Genomic DNA, 21,035 nt, shown 5'->3' on the forward strand with positions numbered 1-21,035 from the left:
AAGGAAAAAAAAAAAAAAAAAAACACCAAAACAAACAACACAATAAAACACACATATCCATACATAAACCAGTGCAATAAGAACTTCAGACAAGGGCGGTGCATCTCTGATTTAAGGAAACTGTATTTGTAGCTTAATCATAACAAATTAACATCTATTCTAAATGACGGTTAACATTACATCCAGCATTTGAAACACATTTAACATGTGTGTCAAAACCCTGAAAAACCAATTCAACACTAAAGATACCTTATCAGTAACAAATTCCTACTTTATTTCTATATTGCACATATTTTAGTATCTGTTACAATAAATTTACTTCTTCTTAATGTACATATCAGAGGACTATAGCTGTTGCCCTTGTAAAAATAATTTACCTTGAATAAATATTCAGCTTTTGTTTCCTTGACAAATCAGAATGAGGATGAATTCAGCTCTGTCAGTCCAAAACTATTTTAAAGAGAATGGCTTTTTTATGTGGCAAAGATATTGGAAATGGCATGTTAAACACAAAATTCTTCGTTTATCAACCATTTCAGGTTTGAAAAATATTTCTATATTTGGAGTGCTTCAAAGTCTGATCCTTTCTTTAAACTAACAGATATTCCCTAAGAAATTAATCATATCCTTGACTGGTCTGGAGCACTGTTTGGAAAGTGGATGCAGAGAAAAAGCTTAGGATGAAATGGCATATAACACAAATGGCATTAAATAGGTCACTTGTTTCATGTAAAATAAAATGACTAGCACCTCCTTCCTGCTCCCAAAGTGAAGAGGCCTAACAGGCCACATGAAACATGAATAATTATAGTAAGTTCCATACATAAAGTTTTGAGGAGTCCATAATATTAGAAGGTTCTCACATCTAAAGCCTTAAGTTTAAGGCTACTGTGTGAAAGTGAACTGAAGGGCAAGGGAGAGAGAGATGGGATACCAGTCCCGACGGTCCTCCGAGGGCTGCAGGGGATCTGGAATTCAGGGACTCTCCTGCATCCCATCCTCAGTCTCCAGTTCTGCCAACTGCCGCCTAAGGATATTTACTTTTGCTTGTAATTCCTTGTTATATTCAATGATGTTAACCATTTCTTCATATGCTTCATCCAAATACTTGGAAGATCTGTTCCAACGCAGAAAAATACCTATTGAATCCACAAAAGGAAAACAGAAGGGAAAAAGATACACACAACGGATTAGCATTATAATTGTGGTTAATATATAATCCCATGCATTATAATCCTTCTCATTTTTTCACAATTCACATCTGTGTTTTATTATACTCTAAAATATACAACAATCTTGAGGTATTGAAAGAATACAATTGAATACAGTATTCAAGAAGTCACTATGAGGGAACCCCCATAAGGTTAACAGCTGATTTCTCAGCACAAACTCTACAAGCCAGAAGGGAGTGGCATGATATATTTAAAGTGATGAAAGGGAAGAAGCTACAACCAAGATTACTCTACCCAGCAAGGATCTCATTCAGATTCAATAGAGAAATCAAAAGCTTCAGAGACAAACAAAAGCTAAGAGAATTCAGCACCACCAAACCACCTCTACAACAAATGCTAAAGGAACTTCTCTAAGGGAAACACAAGAGAAGAAAAGGACCTACAAAAACAAACCCACAACAATTAAGAATATGGTAATAGTAACATATATATCGATAATTACCTTAAATGTAAATGGATTAAATGCTCCAACCAAAAGATACAGGCTTGCTGAATGCATACAAGAACAAGACCCATATATATGCTGTCTACAAGAGACCCACTTCAGACCTAGGGACACACAAAGACTGAAAGTGAGGGGATGGAAAAAGATATTCCATGCAAATGGAAATCAAAAGAAAGCTGGAGTAGCAATACTCATATCAGACAAAATAGACTTTAAAATAATGTTACAAGAGACAAGGAAGGACACTACATAATGATCAAGGGATCTATCCAAGAAGAAGATATAACAATTATAAATCTCTATGAACCCAACATAGGAGCAGCTCAATACATAAGGCAACTCCTAACAGCTATAAAAGAGGAAATCGACAGTAACACAATAATAGTGGGGGACTTTAACACCTCATTTACACCAATGGACAGATCATACGAAATGAAAATACATAAGGAAACAGAAGCTTTAAATGACACAATAAACCAGATAGACTTAATTTATATTTACAGGACATTCCATCCAAAAACAGCAGATTACACTTTCTTCTCACGTGCACATGGAACATGCTCCAGGACAGATCACCTCTTGGGTCACAAACCAAGCCTCAGTAAATTTAAGAAAACTGAAATCATATCAAGTATCTTTTCTGACCACAATGCTATGAGATTAGAAATGAATTACAGGGGGAAAAAATGTAAAAAACACAAACACATGGAAGCTAAACAATACGTTACTAAATAGCCAAGAGATCACCGAATAAATCAAAACATACCTAGAGACAAATTACGAGAACATGACCATCCAAAACCTCTGTGAGGCAGCAAAAGCAGTTCTAAGAGGGAAGTTTATAGAAATACAAGCCTACCTCAAGAAACAAGAAGACTCTCAAGTAAACAATCTAACCTTACACCTAAAGGAACTAGAGAAAGAACAAACAAAACCCAAAGTTGGCAGAAGGAATCGTAAAGATCAGAGCAGAAATAAATGAAATAGAAACAAAGAAAACAATAGCAAAGATCAATAAAACTAAAAGCTGTATCAAGATAAAGATAAAATTGATAAACCATTAGCCAGACTCATCAAGAAAAAGAGGGAGAGGACTGAAATCAATAAAATTAGAAATAAAAAAGGAGAAGTTACAACAGACACTGCAGAAATACAAAGCATCCTAAGAGACTACTACAAGGAACACTATGCCAATAAAATGGACAACCTGGAAGAAGTGGACAAATTCTTAGAAAGGTATAACTTTCCAAGACTGAACCAGGAAGAAATAGAAAACATGAACAGACAAATCACAAGTAATGAAATTGAAACTGTGATTAAAATTCTTCCAACAGGGGCTTCCCTTGTGGCACAGTGGTTGAGGGTCTGCCTGTTGATGCAGGGGACACGGGTTTGTGCCCCAATCCAGGACGATCCCACATGCTGCGGAGCAGCTAGGCCCGTGAGCCATGGCTGCCAGGCCTGCGCATCCGGAGCCTGTGCTCCGCAATGGGAGAGGCAACAGCAGTGAGAGGCCCGTGTACCACAAAAAAAAAAAAAAAAAAAAATCTTCCAACAAACAGAAGTCCAGGACCAGATGGCTTCACAAGTGAATTCTATCAAACATATAGAAAAGAGCTAACACCCATCCTTCTCAAACTCTTCCAAAAAATTGCAGAGGAAGGAACACTCCCAAACTCATTCCATGAGGCCACTATCACCCTGATACCAAAACCAGACAAAGATACTACAAAAAAGAAAATTACAGACCAATACCACTGATGAATATAGATGCAAAACTCCTCAACAAAATACTAGCAAACAGAATCCAGCAACACATTAAAAGTACCATACACCATGATCAAGTGGGATTTATCCCAGGGATGCAAGGATTCTTCATGCAAATCAATCCATGTGATACACCATATTAACAAATAGAAGAAGCAAAACCATATGATCATCTCAATAGATGCTGGAAAAACTTTTGACAAAATTCAACACCAATTTATGATAAAAACTCTCCAGGAAGTGGGCACAGAGGGAACCTACCTCAACATAATAAAGGCCATATATGACAAACCCACAGCAAACATCATTCTCAATGGTGAAAAGCTGAAACCATTTCCTCTAAGATCAGGAACAAGATAATGATGTCCACTCTCACCACTCTTATTCAACATAGTTTTGGAAGTCCTAGCCATGGCAATCAGAGAAGAAAAAGAAAAGGAATACAAATCGGAAAAGAAGAAGTGAAACTGTCACTGTTTGCAGATGACACGATACTATACATAGAGAATCCTAAAGATGCTACCAGAAAACTACTAGAGCTAATCAATGAATATGGTAAAGTTACAGGATACAAAATTAATGCACAGAAATCTCTTGCATTCTTATATACTAATGATGAAAAATCTGAAAGAGAAATTAAGGAAACACTCCCATTTACCACTGCAACAAAAAGAATAAAATACCTAGGAATAAACCTACCAAGGGAGACAAAAGACCTGTATGCAGAAAACTATAAGAAACTGATGAAAGAAATTAAAGATGATACAAACAGATGGAGAGATATACTATGTTCTTGGACTGGAAGAATCAACATTGTGAAAATGACTCTACCACCCAAAGCAATCTACAGATTCAATGCAATCCCTATCAAATTACCAATGGCATTTTTTACAGAACCAGAACAAAAAATCTTAAAATTTGTATGGAGACACAAAAGGCCCCGAATAGCCAAAGCAGTCTTGAGGGAAAAAAATAGAGCTGGAGGAATCAGACTCCCTGACTTCAGACTATACTATAAAGCTACAGTAATCAAGACAGTATGGTACTGGCACAAAAACAGAAATATAGATCAATGGAACAGGATAGAAAGCCCAGAGATAAACCCACGTACATATGGTCACCTTATCTTTGATAAAGGAGGCAAAAATATACAGCAGAGAAAAGACAGCCTCTTCAGTAAGTCATGCTGGGAAAATTGGACAGCTACATGTAAAAGAATGAAATTAGAACACTCACTAACACCATACACAAAAATAAACTCAATTTGGATTATAGACCTAAATGTAAGGCCAGAAACTATCAAACTCTTAGAGGAAAACACAGGAAGAAACTCTGACATAAATCACAGCAAGACCTTTTTTGAACTACTTCCTAGAGTAATGGAAATAAAAACAAAAATAAACAAGTGGGACCTAATGAAACTTAAAAGCTTTTGCACAGCAAAGGAAACTACAATGAAGACAAAAAGACAACCCTCAGAATGGGAGAAAAGAGTTGCAAACGAATCAACGGACAAAGGATTAATCTCCAAAATATATAAAGAGCTCATGCAGCTCAATATTAAAGAAACAAACAACCCACTCAAAGAATGGGCAGAAGACCTAATTAGACATTTCTCCAAAGATGTACAGATGGCCAAGAGGAACATGAAAAGCTGCTCAACATTACTAATTATTAGAGAAATGCAATTCAAAACTACAATGAGGTATCACTTCACAGCGGTCAGAATGGGTATCATCAGAAAATCTTCGAACAACAAATGCTGGAGAGGGTGTGGAGAAAAGGGAACCCTCTTGCACTGTTGGTGGGAATGTAAATTGATACAGCCACTATGGAGAACAGTATGGAGGTTCCTTAAAAAACTAAAAATAGAATTACCATATGACCCAGCAATCCCACTACTGGGCATATACCCAGAGAAAACTATAATTCAAAAAGACACATGCACCCCAATGTTCACTGCAGCACTATTTACAATAGCCAGGTCATGGAAGCAACCTAAATGTCCATCAGCAGATGAACAGATAAAGATGTGGTACATATATACAATGGAATATTACTCAACCATAAAAGGAACGAAATTGGGTCATTTGTTGAGACGTGGATGGATCTAGAGACTGTCATACAGAGTGAAGTAAGTCAGAAAGAGAAAAACAAATATCGTATATTAACGCATATATGTGGAACCTAGAAAAATGGTACAGATGAACCAGTTTTCAGGGCAGTAATTGGGACACAGATGTAGAGAAGAAACGTATGGACACCAAGGGGGGGAAAGCAGTGGGAATGGGGGTGGAGGTGGGATGAACTGGGAGATTGTGATTGACATTTCTACACTGATGTGTGTAAAATGGATGACTAATAAGAACCTACTGTATGAAATGATAAAATAAAATTCAAAAATTAAAAAAAGTCACTATGTACATGCTCATTCTTCAAAAACCCCACAAAATTATGAAATAGATCAAAATCCTGTTCTCTGATATATTCAGGAATACAAACTGTACATTTACAATGGGATAAACTTTATAGTTTCACAATACAAATCTTTCTTTAAACAATTACAGAACTTTATCCAGACCTGTAAGACCTACATGTGTGAAATCACTTTCACTGGAAAAGTGGCAGTTACAGCAAAAGCAGAACTACACAAACTGTTATTTAAGAGCCTAAACTTCAGCACTGTCTCTCCCTCTCTGTTACTTACGAGGCAGCTTTCCAATTCTGTAGGCAACTGCTTCTTTCGCCAAATAACAATAATTATCCTTTTATTATGGAGTAAAGACATTTTCTCCTCTACACAGATGTATGTTAATGATATCAGCCCAAAGTAACGGCTTAAAGATACTCAAGTCAGGAGGCACAAACACCTTCCAGGCTGCAAGAAGTCAGCAGCTGGCAAGTTCACACACGTTTTATGATATTAGAATACTTTCCATAAACCCAACTGCCATGCACCCTAGAGAGTCCTTCTGTAATGTGTCCAAATGCTAGATAGAAGAAGATAGAAACACAGACTAAAGACTGACCTTTGTTGATTTTTCTATTAAATGAGCTTATGTTTAAAATCCTGTTCTTCAATACAGGAATTACTTAATATTAATGGTTGACTACAATAACTACAATGTAATTATAAACAGCAGAGAGACATTTTAAGGCCAGAGTAGTGTCATTATATAATCCATATACTTTCCATGAGAATATTTTACCTAACATAGGATTTCTTCCAGTTCTAAGTTGAGGAGGTACTAAACATACAGAGAAACCCCTTTCTTAATGGTGTACGAGGAACTCATTCATATAACAAAAAAATTTTCTTCTATCACATAATCCCTAAACTGTCAATGAGGTTTGGTAAAAACAAGTTAAATCGTCCTTTAGGCCATCGGATTCCCAATTTTGGCTTTCCTCCCAACTAACTAGATTCTTGTTTCAGTTATTAAACATGACAGTGGCTTTTAGGTAAATTGTCTCAGAAGTCTTAAACAAGTAGTACAGCTGTAATCTCTCATTTAAGAGATCACCTGTCCTGCATCTGTGACTATCTAAACACTCAATAAGCAAGGAGAAGTTCTGAGCAGCCCCAAATCCCCAAAGCACTAATGCTCAGACTCAGAGACCCTGGAGACTGAGGCCACTTTCCCACAATTCTAACTAGGGGACACCTCAACTGATAAGATTAGAAGCATAAACTGAGGGGGAGGAAGCAGCTAATGACAGATATGCCAAGCGGAACAAGCCGTGAGAACTGATGGCCAGAGAAGTGACAGAAACAGGCTTGGTCTCAAAACAAGGAAGCAAAGCAACCTGAGACCCTTTTACACACAACGAGCAGTTTCCACACAAGAATTGCCCTTGAGACCGTAACATATTAGAACACAGTATATACTAACTGACATTTATAGTACTTCAGTTTACCAAACAGCTATCATTCCTGTGTGTATGCCTTATATTGTTTAATATAAAGATGAATAAAAATGTACTTACTACCTACAAATTGGTTAAAAAGAAATTAAATGGTATTTTATAGTCTTTCTTTAATGAATGGATAATATGTTTTAGATAGGTTTTGGTTATTTTTTAAAAAACAAGCTTTAGTATTTAAGGAGATAAACTTCAAGAATCTGAAAAATTAATTCTGGTTAAACACGTTCTTTAGGGGGCTTCCCTGGTGGTGCAGCAGTAGAGAGTCTGCCTGCCAATGCAGAGGACATGGGTTCGTGCCCCGGCCTGGGAAGATCCCACATGCCGCGGAGTGGCTAGGTCCGTGAGCCACGGCCACTGAGCCTGCGCGTCCAGAACCTGTGCTCCGCAACGGGAGAGGCCACAAAACTGAGAGGCCCGCGTACCGCAAAAAAAAAGAGGAAGGAGATCCTGTCCCATGCTACCACATGGATGAGCCTTGAGCACATTAATTATGCTAATGAAATAAGCCAGTCACAAAAGGACAAATACTGTATGGTTCCACTTATATGAGGTACCTGGAGTAGTCAAATCCAGAGACAGAAAGCAGAAGGGTGGTTGCCTGGGGCTGGAGGGGGCACTGAGAAGTTGTTTATGGGTACAGAGTTTTAGATTTACAAGATGAAAAGTTCTGGAGACCTGTTTCACAGCAACATGACATACTTAACCATACTGAATTGCGCACTCAAAGATGGTTAAGTTGGTAAATTTTGTGTTTTTGTCACAATAAAAAAAAAAATGTACCTTCTTATCTTGAGAAAATATCCGATATAAACAGCAGTATCCATGTACTCATGTACCCATAGGCAGTCAAGAGAACATCCTAGACTATATTAATAAAAGGTTTGCAAAGGATGCGTGGCTTACCCTCCCACAGCTGAAGACTCTGTGGAGCAACTGAAGGCCAGATGACAAGATTGTTGGCTTCAAAGAGAGGGTTGGTGAACTTACTCAGTTCACTGGGCCGGTTGACCCAAGACCATAGAGACATCGTTTTCTGCTGTAGCTTCAACTTGCATCTGATCAAGAAAGAAAACTGCCATTAAAGCAATTAATTTATGACAACCACTATTAAATGCTCCTTCTAACAGGACAATTTCTTTCCTCTGTATGTTAGAAAGCAGAACACAAGACTTTTAGCAGAGGAACAAAATGTTGTAAAATTAAAATATTTGTCAGCATTTTTACCTGTCAACAACATCAAAACAAAGACTGTTTTGCAGGCTTCCAAAGCTGGCAACAAAGAGTTAATCCACCAAGAAGATATAATAATTATAAATATATATGTATGTTGCACCCGAGCCACAAAACATATGAAGCAAAAACTGACGTAATGGAACAGAGAAACAGACAATTCTCTAATATAATTGAGGATTTCACTATCCCAATAACTACACAGAAGATAAATAAGGAAATACAGGACTTGTACAAAATGTAAGACAAATACAGAAAACTCTACCCAACAGCAGAACACACATTCTTCTCAAGTGGACATGAAGCATTCTGCAGGCCAGACCACGTGGTAGGCCACAAAACAAAGCTCAATACATTTTAAAAGACTGAGATCATACAAAGCATCTTCTTCAACCACAAGGGAATGAAGTTAGAAATTGATAACAGAAGAAAAACTGGAAAATTCATAAGTATGTGGAATTATATAACACACTTTCAAGCAACCAATGGTTTAAAGAAGACATCACAAAAGAAGTTAGAAAATACTTACAAATGAATGAAACAAAAACACAACATGCTAACACAACTCCAGTGAAAGTAATGCTCAGAGGGAAATTTATAGCAAGAACCTATGTTAAAAAGGAAAGATCTCAAATCAGTAATCTAACTTTACACCTTAAGGAACTAGACAAAGGAGAGCAAACTAAGCCAATGCTTGCAGAAGGAAGGAAAAACTAAGATTACAGAGGAGACAGACAAAAAAACTTTTTAAAATATCATCAAGACCAAAAGTCGGTTCTCTGAAAAGATCAACAAAATTGTTCCTCTGGCTAGAATGACAAAGAAAAAGGAAGATGCAAATAACGGAAATCAAAAATGAAAATGGGGCATTACTACTGACCTTACAGAAATAGAAAAGATTGTAAGAAAATACTATTAACTGCACACCAACAAATTAGATAATCTGGATGAAATGGACAAATTCCTATAAACACAAAAATTACCTAAACTGACTGAAGAAATAAAAAATCTCAACAGACCTATAACAAATAAGGAAATTGACTCAGTAACAATCTCTCCACAAAGAAAAGTCTAGGACCAGATGGTTTCACTGGTAAATTCTATCAAATATAAAAGAAAAATGAACACCAATCCTTCTCAAACTCCCCAACAAATAGAAAAGGAATATTTCCTAACTCATTTTATGAAGCTATTATCACCCTGATGCCAAAACCAGACAATGATACAAGAAAACTGTAATAGGCCAATGTCCCTTACAAATATAGATGCAAAAATTCTCAACAAACTACTAGCAAACCAAATACAACAGCATATTGAAAGGATTATATACCATGACCAAGCGAGATTTATCCTAAGTATACAAGAGTGGTTCAACATAAGAAAATCAATGTAATACACCACATTAATAGAACAAAGGGAAAAAAACCACATGATCATTGCAATTAATGCAGAAAAAGCAGAACACAAAACATCTTTTCATGACAAAAACACTCAATAAATTAGGAATAGAAGGGAACTTCCTCAACATGGTAAAGGGTACTTATGAAAAAAAAACTCAGGGGCTTCCCTGGTGGTGCAGTGGTTGGGAGTCCGTCTGCCAATGCAGGGGACCCCAGTTCGATCCCTGGTCCGGGAAGATCCCGTGTGCCGCGACTGCTGAGCCTGCACTCTAGAACCCGTGAGCCGCAACTACTGAGGACCATGCGCCTGGGGCCCGTGCTCCGCAACTGGAGAGGCCACCGCTCTGGGAGGCCTGCGCACCGCAATGAGGAGTGGCCCCCGCTCGCCGCAACCGGAGAAAGGCTCGCGCGCAACGGGGAAGACACAGCACAGCCAAAAATAAAATAAATAAATTAATTTTAAAAAAAAAAGAAAAAAAAACACAGCTAACATCATACTCAACATTACACTCGTGAAAGACTGAAAGCTTTCTCCCTAAGATCAGGAATAAAACAAGAGTGCCTGCTTCCACCACTGCCATTCAATGCTGTACTGGAAATTCATTAGACATGAAAAAGAAAGAAAACACATCCAAAGTAGAAAGGAAGATGTACAATGATTTCTACTTGCAAATAACATGATCCTATGCACAGAAAATCCCAAAGAATCCACACACACACACGAACTACTAGAGCTAATAAATAAATTTGGCAAAACTGCAGGGTACAAGATAGACACAGAAAAACAGTCATGTTTCTATATGCTAGCAGTGAATACTCCAAAAAATTAAGAAAACAATTCCATTTACAACAGCATTCAAAATATTAAAATACCAAGAATAAATTTAACTGAAGAGGTAAAATATCTGTATACTGAAAACTATAAAATATTGCTGAAAGGAATTAAAGACCTAAATAAATGGAAAGACATCCCGTGTTCATAGAGTGGAAGACAACACTGTTAAGGCAGTAATAACTACCCAAAGTGATCCACAGATTCCAATGCAATCTCTATCAAAATTTTCTTACAACTCAACAATAAAAAGACAACCCAATGAAAAAATTGGCAAAGTATCCAAATAGATATTTGGATATCAAAGAAGTGATAACACAAATGCCCAACAAACACTTGCAAAGCTGATCAACACCACTGGTCCATTAAGGAAATGCAAATCACTATAATGAGATTTACACCACTTTACATCCACTAGGATGACTAAATCAAAAGGGCAGACAATAAAAAATGGTGGAGATGTGGAGAAACTGGAGCCCTCATACATTGCTGGTGTGAATGTAAAATGGTGCTGCCACTTTCTTTCACAGCTCCTCAAAATGTCAGTTACCATATGACCCACAATTCCACTCCTAGGTTTATATCTAAGATAAATGGATATATGTCCACACAAAAACTTGTAAACAAATGTTTACCAAAGCATTATTTATGGTAGCCAAATGATGGAAACGACCCATTCTACAACATGGATGAACCTTGGAAATATGCTTAGTGAAAGAAGCCAATCATAAAAGACCACATATCGTATGGTTCCATTTATATGAAATAGTCAAACAGGCAAATTTATAGACTAAGAGCAGATTTGTGGTTATCAGGGGCTAGGGGATGGAGGGAGGGAAAATGGATAGTGCTGGTAATGGATATGGGGTTTGTTTTGGAGGTGATGAAAATGTTCTAAAATTAGGTGCAGTGCTGGTTGCACAACTCTGAATATACCATTTTTAAAAATCACAATAAATACACTTGAAATGGCTGAATATTATGGTAAATGCATTATATCTCAATAAAGCTGTTTTTAAAAAATGTTACATTTTCCCTTTTAACTGAAGTCATCTTTTACCAAGAAGTTTCAGTGGTTTTTAAAGATTTTTTAAAAATCTTTAAAGAGTTAAAAAAAATCTTATTAGGCTAGCTAATACTCCAATCTCCCAAATTCACAGGGTTCAAGTAATTTCAGACTTTGTATTCATAACAAATCTTAAAAGTTCTTATTCTTTTGTATGTAATATTTAAAAGGGAAAAAAAAGGATGGTCATTGCTTTCTCTTAGGTCATCTCTTCTAATTAAACTCTATTCTGACTAGCAGAATTCTAGAACAGAGATGAATAGAACCTAAAGTCAGGAAGCATTAAACTTTTCATCTATTGTTAATAAGGAAAAAATAGGAAAAAATTAATAATTTATGTTCTATTTGGATTAACTACGTGTTACAGAATAGTTTCTGGGGTGGGAAGGGAAATATTAATGGCATCTCCATCACAAATCAATCCAAATCCTACGTTTTGGAAGTAGGCCTGTTCTTTTGGCATAAGTAATGAATTCAAGTATAATAATATAAGTATAATCATTTCTAGAAAGTCAACTTAAAATGATACTAAAATACCCAAAGTAAATTTCATCAATTGAAAAAACTCAGGTACTGTGTTCGAAGATTCATTTAAGCCTAAACTATGAATGAACAGCTCAGGAACAATCCCAACCACCAACCCATCTGAAGGTTTTCACAAAGGTTCGATTTTGTAATGCCAACATAATGTAATAGGGAAGAACAAATCTGGCTCTATACTGGATCTGTTTCTTTTACTCTAACCTTTGTATTCTACTGCTTTTGCTACAAGTTAATCACTAAAGGAATGTTGCTTATAGCTTAAAGAATACATAATGGCCCATCTGGGGAACCCTGTCCCCCATCCTGAGCAGTAAGCTAAAACACCTTTGTTTAGCTCCCAGGAAACATCCTGACCAGGCCCACCTGTGAAGGACTGCAAGGAGGAAGAAATGAATGCATCCCCTCCAGAGTCTGGCAGGAACCAGGAAACATTTGCAACAACTTATCACCTTGTTTTTTTTTTTTTTCTTTTTTAACTTTACCTCCTTACCTCCCCCTCTTTGTTTTATAAAAGAAACTAGCATCCAAACCCAGGCAAGATGGTTCTTTGGGACACTAGTCCACCATCTTCCCGGTCTGCTGGCTTTCTGAATAAAGTTGCTATTCCTTGCCCCAACACCTCGTCTCTCGATTTATTGGCTTGTCGTGCAGCAAGCAGTACAAGCTTGGACTCGGTACCAATAAGACATTTTATCTTGAGCAAGTTAGTCCTCTCCCAGCTCCATATGTTATCAGAGAAAACACTTAGAGTAAATACCCTTGGGATACAGAAGAAACAGTGCAAATTATAAACAAATGCATTAAATCAGTCAAATTGATCATATGAATCACGTGTGGCTGCAGTAAATATAGCCAAAGCACAGTGAGAAAACTGTGGTGACACAGAACTTTCTGGAGCAAATAGTTCTAAATTTTTCCCTACTTCTGAAGACAAGAATCTGTAAGAAACTCCAAAGTTGAAATATCTGCCAATTCAGCTTTAAGTAAAAAAACATGTATTGCTCTATGTTCTTGAATTTCAAACAGGTAAAGATGCAATAATTCTATTCTTTTATGAAAACTGTTAATTGTTTAAATTTATTATTCAACTAAATGATGCCAAGTACCAGCCAAGGGACAAACCCTGCCTCCCACCCAGAGGAAACCTCTAGACTGTACCCAAATGAGAAGACTACCAGTTAAGCATCTTTAATGATCATTCTGATATGAATCTTCTAATTAAACCTATAAACTTGATGGTGTCTGGGTTATGAAGTAAGATCGTAACTCTGGGCCTGAGGACAGTTTCTCAGTATAAGAGAGAAAAATCTAGAGCAGGAGTAGGAAGACCTGTACTACAGCCATACTTTTGGTGACCAACAGGCTGTGTGTTTCCTGGACAAGTCATTCACTTCTCTGGATAATACCTTCCTAATCTATAAAACTGGATGGAGGGTAGAACTGAATTATATGTTAAAGCTTCTTCCAGATGTAAGATACTATGCTCCTATATAAGGAGAGTAACATTTTAATGGTTGCTCAATTATTCAAAGCTTTTAATCAGTGTATGGACTAATTTTAATCAAACAGAACAAAATCCAGGATATGCTCTCACCTAGCATGTGATAGGCTCACAATAAATTACGTAATTTAATTTATACTAACTGTAACCTCTTCCATCTTATAAATAACATTAATGTAGAACCAAATCCTGGTCTCTTTTAGGAAATGACCAAAACAGCTAAAAATAAAATGGCCCCCATGTGAGCAGGTACCTACCTTTCACTTTCATTGTTGCCCAGAAATGTTCCAAACTGTGAGGCATATGCATGCTCAAAGAGCATGATAAGGAGATTCTCATTAAATTCAAATGAACAAGGGAACTGACGAAGTATCTGCCACACACTGTCCAAGAAGAGAAGAAATACAGGCGACTCCCACTTCTGCTTACTATTACAATAGGCCGACTGTGCACAGCGCTGTTGGAATGGGTGACCAGCCTAAGAGAAAAGATGGAAATGCAGCAATCATGTCCTAGTGAGATCACATTGTAGCACATTATTAACAAATTTCACACAGTTGCAACAAAACTATTAAATGGAACATCATCTAATTTGGGTGGCTGCTCTTTAATGATTTCTTGGTTTAAGACAATCTTCACCAACTAAGGAAAAAGACAAGATTTCCAAATACTTAACAAGGGTATATACACAGTTAGCCATAACGTCTTCAGTTGGTCTTGGAATATCAAATAGAAGAATAATGAACTTCAGTAATAATAAGCATAAAATAAATCTTTCTAGGTCTGTAAAATCTGGAGCAAAGTCACTATCCCCTTCTATTCATCCAAAGCACTGTAGACTACTGTAAGCTAAGGAAGCCTCACCACTAAATGCAGACAGATATGGGGTTCTCATAGACAAATTTTTATCAGGTTACTCCTGATAGTAAGTCTTTAATTACATAAGAAAAAAAGTTACTGTCATGATTACATCTGTATGAATGCTTTTATATTAGAGACAAAGCTGTCTTTAGTTTCACCCTCCCCGCAAAAAGAACTAGCAGAGTCTGTCATCTACTGCCCAAAGGAAATTTAAGAATCATTTGGCTCTCTGGCCCACCCAGAACCTGAGTACTGACCTTATCCCCCCAAATCACACCCTTCTAGGTATTTCATATACATGCTTTATCTTTGGGTCCTCGTGCTACTTTATCTGACAAAGATAATGCCAGGAACATGAATGGGATTTTGATGCCCTTGAAAATGGTAATATATAAATAAATCAATCATACTCATTTGTTTGTTTGCTATGCATCACAAGGAATGTAGCTGAATAAGATCTGCACCAAATATTTAATATGGTCTGACTTAAACAGAGATAAAGGTCAGCTGTCAGGGTGGGTAGACATGGTAAACATAACAGCATTAACACATAAAAAATCTGAACTGTAACTAGAAGGGCCAGAAGTGACTTTTCCCCAGAGATACGTCCTTTCAAGATATATCTAAACATTTGTTTTCAATCACAATTACACACTAAGTTACATGGTGTATATATATTTAAATTAACCTCTGGCCTGAAGGATTTCCATCTATTTTATGAGACCTTTATTTTAGCTGTCCTTCAACATTATACAGGACAGCACTGTGTTGTGTCCTAGGGATAAAAAGCTGAATTGGGCAAGGTTCCCTGAACTCAAATAAGTCACTATATCTGAGTCTAGTTCAGGAAACAAGGTGTGAGGAAAATGGATCAATTTTTTCTGTGAAGGAAGTTAAGGTCCCAGAGTCTTCATGAAAGTAGAGATATTTAGCTGGATCTTACAGGATGAGAAGGATTTCACCTGGCTGAGGAAGATGACAGGACAGAGATGAGCAGAAGGTAGAAAGCACTAAAGCACATGCCTTGTACTTTCAAGTCCCCACTCCTCCTTCCCCCCCTTGTTTATGTCTTTTATCTCTAGCAAGACTAAGTTCTGTGAGACAAGACCATGTTTTACACATTCTGTGTGTTTCCCCTATAGGTAACAAGGTACAACTAATAACGTTTGTTAGGGGAATGAAGTGCCAAATGAGCAATATGAGCAAAGAGGGAGACAGAAATTGAGAGGCAGTAAAGATTACAGGCATTTATTAAGAGGAAGAGAGATTAACTGTCCCCCCAGAAAATTAAACATCTGAATCAATCAGAATTTCATATATTATATCCCACAAACCAGGATCAAACATCAATTATGAGCAGTTCCTCTGTGGACAAAATAGCTTTTCTCACCTGAAGCCACTCTCTCTCTATCAAGGCCTCAAAGCCCCGGATGGTCCTGCTTCTTGGTTCCAAGATGATCTGGGCCAGGGAGGTAACCTGGAGTGTTGAATCAGTTCCTTCTGTTCCATGAATCAGTATGGATGCTCCCTCCCTGGTAGGAAAATTCAGAGGACAAATGGCACACTCCTGACATGGTCAACCAACTCTGTTAATAATAAACATTTCTTGAGTATAACAATAAACATTTCTTGAGTATAACAGTTGAAAGTCTTTTGCATTCTGCTCTGTCCAGTAGGTTTAGAGTCTAAATGAGGTAATGAAGACAGCTTCCCATGGGGAAAATATAAAACTATAAGTCCCAAATTTCATAGGACAAGAACCCATTTACATTATAACAAATTTCATAAACCGTTTCCTGAATGTTTTCTTCCTTTACAAAACCAGAAAGCAGACCTCATCACATTCATTAGATGCTGACCTTTTCTGCTTTAATATAGTTAACTAAAGCCTTTTCTCATCAAGCCTAGAAACACACAAAGTTATTTTTCTGTATCTCTCTGACCTTGATTCTACCTTTCCACCATCAGTTTACTGTAAGGATTCCTTCATAAACCATAATGAATCTGGGAAACAAGTCCTAAACCACACGTTGAGAAACATGAAAACAGGAAGAAAAATTTTTAAATATATAAAAGTGTCAGGGGGCTTCCCTGGTGGCACAGTGGTTGGGAGTCTGCCTGCCGATGCAGGGGACATGGGTTCGTGCGCCGGTCTGGGAGGATCCCACGTGCTGCGGAGCGGCTGGGCCCGTGAGCCATGGCCACTGAGCCTGTGCATCCGGAGCCTGTGCTCCGCAGCGGGAGAGGCCACAACAGTGAGAGGCCCACGTACTGCCAAAAAACAACAACAAAAAAGTGTCAATCTAGGGACCACCCTGGTGGCACAGTGGTAAAGACTCCATGCTCCCAATGCAGGGGGCCCAGGTTCGATCCCTGGTCAGGGAACTAGGTCCCACATGCATGCCACAACTAAGAGGTTGCATGTCACAACTAAGAGTTCGCATGCCACAACTAAGGAGCCCACATGCTGCAACTAAGGAGCCAGAAACCCGCAACTAAGGAACCCATGAGCCACAATTAAGGAGCCCATGTGCTGCAACTAAGGAGCCCGCAAGCCACAACTAAGGAGTCCGCAAGCCACAACTAAGGAGTCCACCTGCTGCAAATAAGACCCGGAGCAACCAAATAGACCCAGTGCAACCAAATAAATAAATTCCTTAGGGGGAAAAAAAGTGTCAATCTAGAAGGTCAGTGGCAATGATACCACTATACACTCTGTAGGTGGTTCCCAGGACCCCATTATTCTAAAGAGTGGGAGGAAACATCAGAAACTAAACTACATTCTCTCCCCTCCCATCCTTCTACCTCTTTTTATTGAAATGACAGTGAAGGAAATTGTGGAAAAAAGGAAAATAAGCTCACCACTTTCCAATAAAAGTTTTATGTTTGGCTACTGTAATTCTTTCCTCATGTACAGATATACTTTACATAGCTGTAACGAAAGGTAACTTATTATTTCCACTTTTATTATAAACATTTTCCCATGTTTCTATGTCATCTATAAAAGTATTGTATTAATGGTTACATAATATTCTATTAAGTGATGAACTACAATTTACTTAATCCTATAGTTGGACATTCAGGTCACTGCCAATTTCTGTTACACTTTAGATGGTGTACTTAGCTTTTTGTCTTTTGCTGAATTATTCTAGAGTTCTTAATTTGAAAATAAGACTCCCTGATGTTCACCTATGGTTAACAACCCCATTCTCAGGATGAAACCTAATGACTAGACTAAAGGGTACGAGCAAATGTTTTCAGGCTTTTGATATATATTAGATATATATCCTAGTTATCTGTGGTATACTCTAAATTTAATTCAATTAACTTAAGGTCTATTTTTACATTTTGAGTGTTGTAAGGGCAGATTTTTATGGAGGTATAACTAATGAGCTAATATACATCAAAAAAGGGAACTCAAACATGGCAAAATAAACCAAAACCTTCAATTCTCCTAGGAGTGTGTAAGTCCCTGTTTGTTTAAGGTAGCCCAAACTAAACAAAGGTGGAGATAGCAAACACTGTTCTGCCCCTGGGATTACATTCACCTGCATCACCTCTTATTATGGCTGAAAACTTAGACAACGTGGTTATAAGGGTTTATGACAATTCATGTTTCATAAGCAAACAAAGCCTCTGTACTCATCATGTAAGGGGAAATATTTTTAACGTAGGTTAAAAAATCCCAAACCCTTGGGCTTCGCTGGTGGCGCAGTGGTTGAGAGTCCGCCTGCCAATGCAGGGGACACAGGTTCGTGCCCTGGTCTGGGAAGATCCCACATGCCGCGGAGCGGCTGGGCCCGTGAGCCATGGCCGCTGGGCCGGTGCGTCCGGAGCCTGTGCTCCACAACGGGAGAGGCCACGGCAGTGAGAGGCCCGCGTACCACAAAAAGAAAAAAAAACCCAAACCCTTAATATATACATCTCATCATTCTGTATTATTTATTTCTCTGCCACAGAACCTTGGTCTTTAACTCCCATACTTTATAAGATAAATGGGCTTCTCTTTTCTTTTTGCTTTATTTTTTTTGGCTGCATCAGGCCTTAGTTGCGGCATGCAGGATCTTTTCATTGCGGTGCGGGCTTCTCTCTAGCTGTGGTGTGTTGGTTTCCTCTCTCTACTTGTAGCGCGCAGGCTCCAGAGTGAGTGGGCTCTGTAGTTCGCGGCACATGGGCTCTCTCATTGAGGCGCGCGAGTTCAGTAGCTGTGGTATGTGGGCTTAGTTGCCCAGCGGCACATGGGATCTTAGTTCCTTGACCAGGGATCAAACCTGTGTCCCCTGCATAGGAAGGTGGATTCTTTACCACTGGACCACCAGATTAGCCCCTACACCAGGAATCCCAGGGAATCCTGATTCATGGCACTTGGTGGCCCTATGGTAACTTGCTAACTCACAACATGATCTTAAGCAACCTGTTCTATTATCAACTTCTCATTATTTTTAAAATTACATTTATATTTCCCTAATTTGGAAGCATCAATAAAACAAATTAAAATCTCAAAGAAAAGTGTGATCCAACTATGTGGTGACAACACTTGTACCTCCCTACTGATTCAGTGGGAATCCCCTTCTTAAAAAGGGCATTCTAACAGAAGGCAGACAGCAGAAGCAAGAAGAACTACAATCCTGCAGCCTGTGGAACAAAAACCACAATCACAGAAAGACAGACAAGATGAAAAGGCAGAGGGCTATGTACCAGATGAAGGAACAAGATAAAACCCCAGAAAAACAACTAAATGAAGTGGAGATAGGCAACCTTCCAGAAAAAGAATTCAGAATAATGATAGTGAAGATGATCCAGGACCTCCGAAAAAGAATGGAAGCAAAGATCGAGAAGATGCAAGAAATGTTCGACAAACACCTAGAAGAATTAAAGAACACACAACAGAGATGAACAATACAATAACTGAAATGAAAACGACACTAGAAGGAATCAATAGCAGAATAACTGAGGCAGAAGAACAGGTAAATGACTTGGAACACAGAATGGTGGAGTTCACTGCTGCGGAACAGAATAAAGAAAAAAGAATGAAAAGAAATGAAGACAGCCTAAGAGACCTCTGGGACAATATTAAATGCAACAACATTCTCATTATAGGGGTCCCAGAAGGAGAAGAGAGAGAGAAAGGACCCTAGAAAATATTTGAAGAGATTATAGTTGAAAACGTCCCTAACATGGGAAAAGAAATAGCGACCCAAGTCCAGGAAGCGCAGCGAATCCCGTACAGGATAAACCCAAGGAGAAACATGCCAAGACACATAGTAATCAAATTGGCAAAAATTAAAGACAAAGAAAAATTATTAAAAGCAGCAAGGGAAAACTGACAAATAACATACAAGGGAACTCACATAAGGTTAACAGCTGATTTCTCAGCAGAAACTCTACAAGCCAGAAGGGAGTGGCATGATACTTAAAGCGATGAAAGGGAAGAACCTACAAACAAGATTACTCTACCCAGCAAGCATCTCATTCAGATTTGATGGAGAAATCAAAAGCTTTACAGACAAGCAAAAGCTAAGCGAATTCAGCACCACTAAACCACCTCTACAACAAATGCTAAAGGAACTTCTCTAAGTGGAAAATACAAGAAAAGGACCTACAAAAACAAACCCAAAACAATGAAGAAAATGGTCACAGGAACATACATATTGATAATTACCTTAAATGTGAATGGATTAAACACTCCAACCAAAAGACACAGGCTTGCTGAATGGATACAAAAACAAGACCCATATATATGAAAGTGAGGGGATAGAAAAGGATATTCCATGCAGATGGAAATCAAAAGAAAGCTGGAGTAGCTATACTCATATCAGATAAAGTACACTTTAAAGAATGTTACAAGAGACAAGGAAGGACACTACATAATGATCAAGGGATCAATCCAAGAAGAAGATATAACAATTATAAATCTATATGCACCCAACATAGGAGCACCTCAATACATAAGACAACTGCTAACAGCTATAAAAGAGGAAACTGACAGTAACACAATAATAGTGGGAGATTTTAACACCTCACTTACACCAATGGAGATCATCCAAAATGAAAATAAATAAGAAAACAGAAGCTTTAAATGACACAATAGACCATATAGATTTAATTTATACTTATAGGACATTCCATCCAAAAACAGCAGATTACCCTTTCTTCTCAAGTGCGCACAGAACATTCTCCAGGATAGATCATATCTTGGGTCACAAATCAAGCCTAAGTCAATTTAAGAAA

General features: G+C 37.9%; 1 protein-coding gene across 1 annotated transcript in view; it reads right to left on the reverse strand.

Annotated features, from left to right (window-relative positions):
• Positions 1-66: 66 nt before the first annotated feature.
• MTMR9 (myotubularin related protein 9) overlaps positions 67-21,035 on the reverse strand; it is an 82,724-nt gene continuing 61,755 nt past the window's right edge. The window contains exons 7-10 of the mRNA XM_007466138.1: positions 16,195-16,336; positions 14,201-14,421; positions 8,275-8,426; positions 67-1,139 (exon numbers count right to left, since the gene is read on the reverse strand). Of these exons, the coding sequence (XP_007466200.1) occupies positions 976-1,139; positions 8,275-8,426; positions 14,201-14,421; positions 16,195-16,336 (679 nt within the window). The 3' untranslated portion in view covers positions 67-975. The remainder of the gene's footprint in view (positions 1,140-8,274; positions 8,427-14,200; positions 14,422-16,194; positions 16,337-21,035) is intronic.

This window comes from Lipotes vexillifer, unplaced genomic scaffold (genome assembly GCF_000442215.2).
Source record: "Lipotes vexillifer unplaced genomic scaffold, Lipotes_vexillifer_v1.1 scaffold308, whole genome shotgun sequence".
Taxonomy (NCBI): domain Eukaryota; kingdom Metazoa; phylum Chordata; class Mammalia; order Artiodactyla; family Lipotidae; genus Lipotes; species Lipotes vexillifer.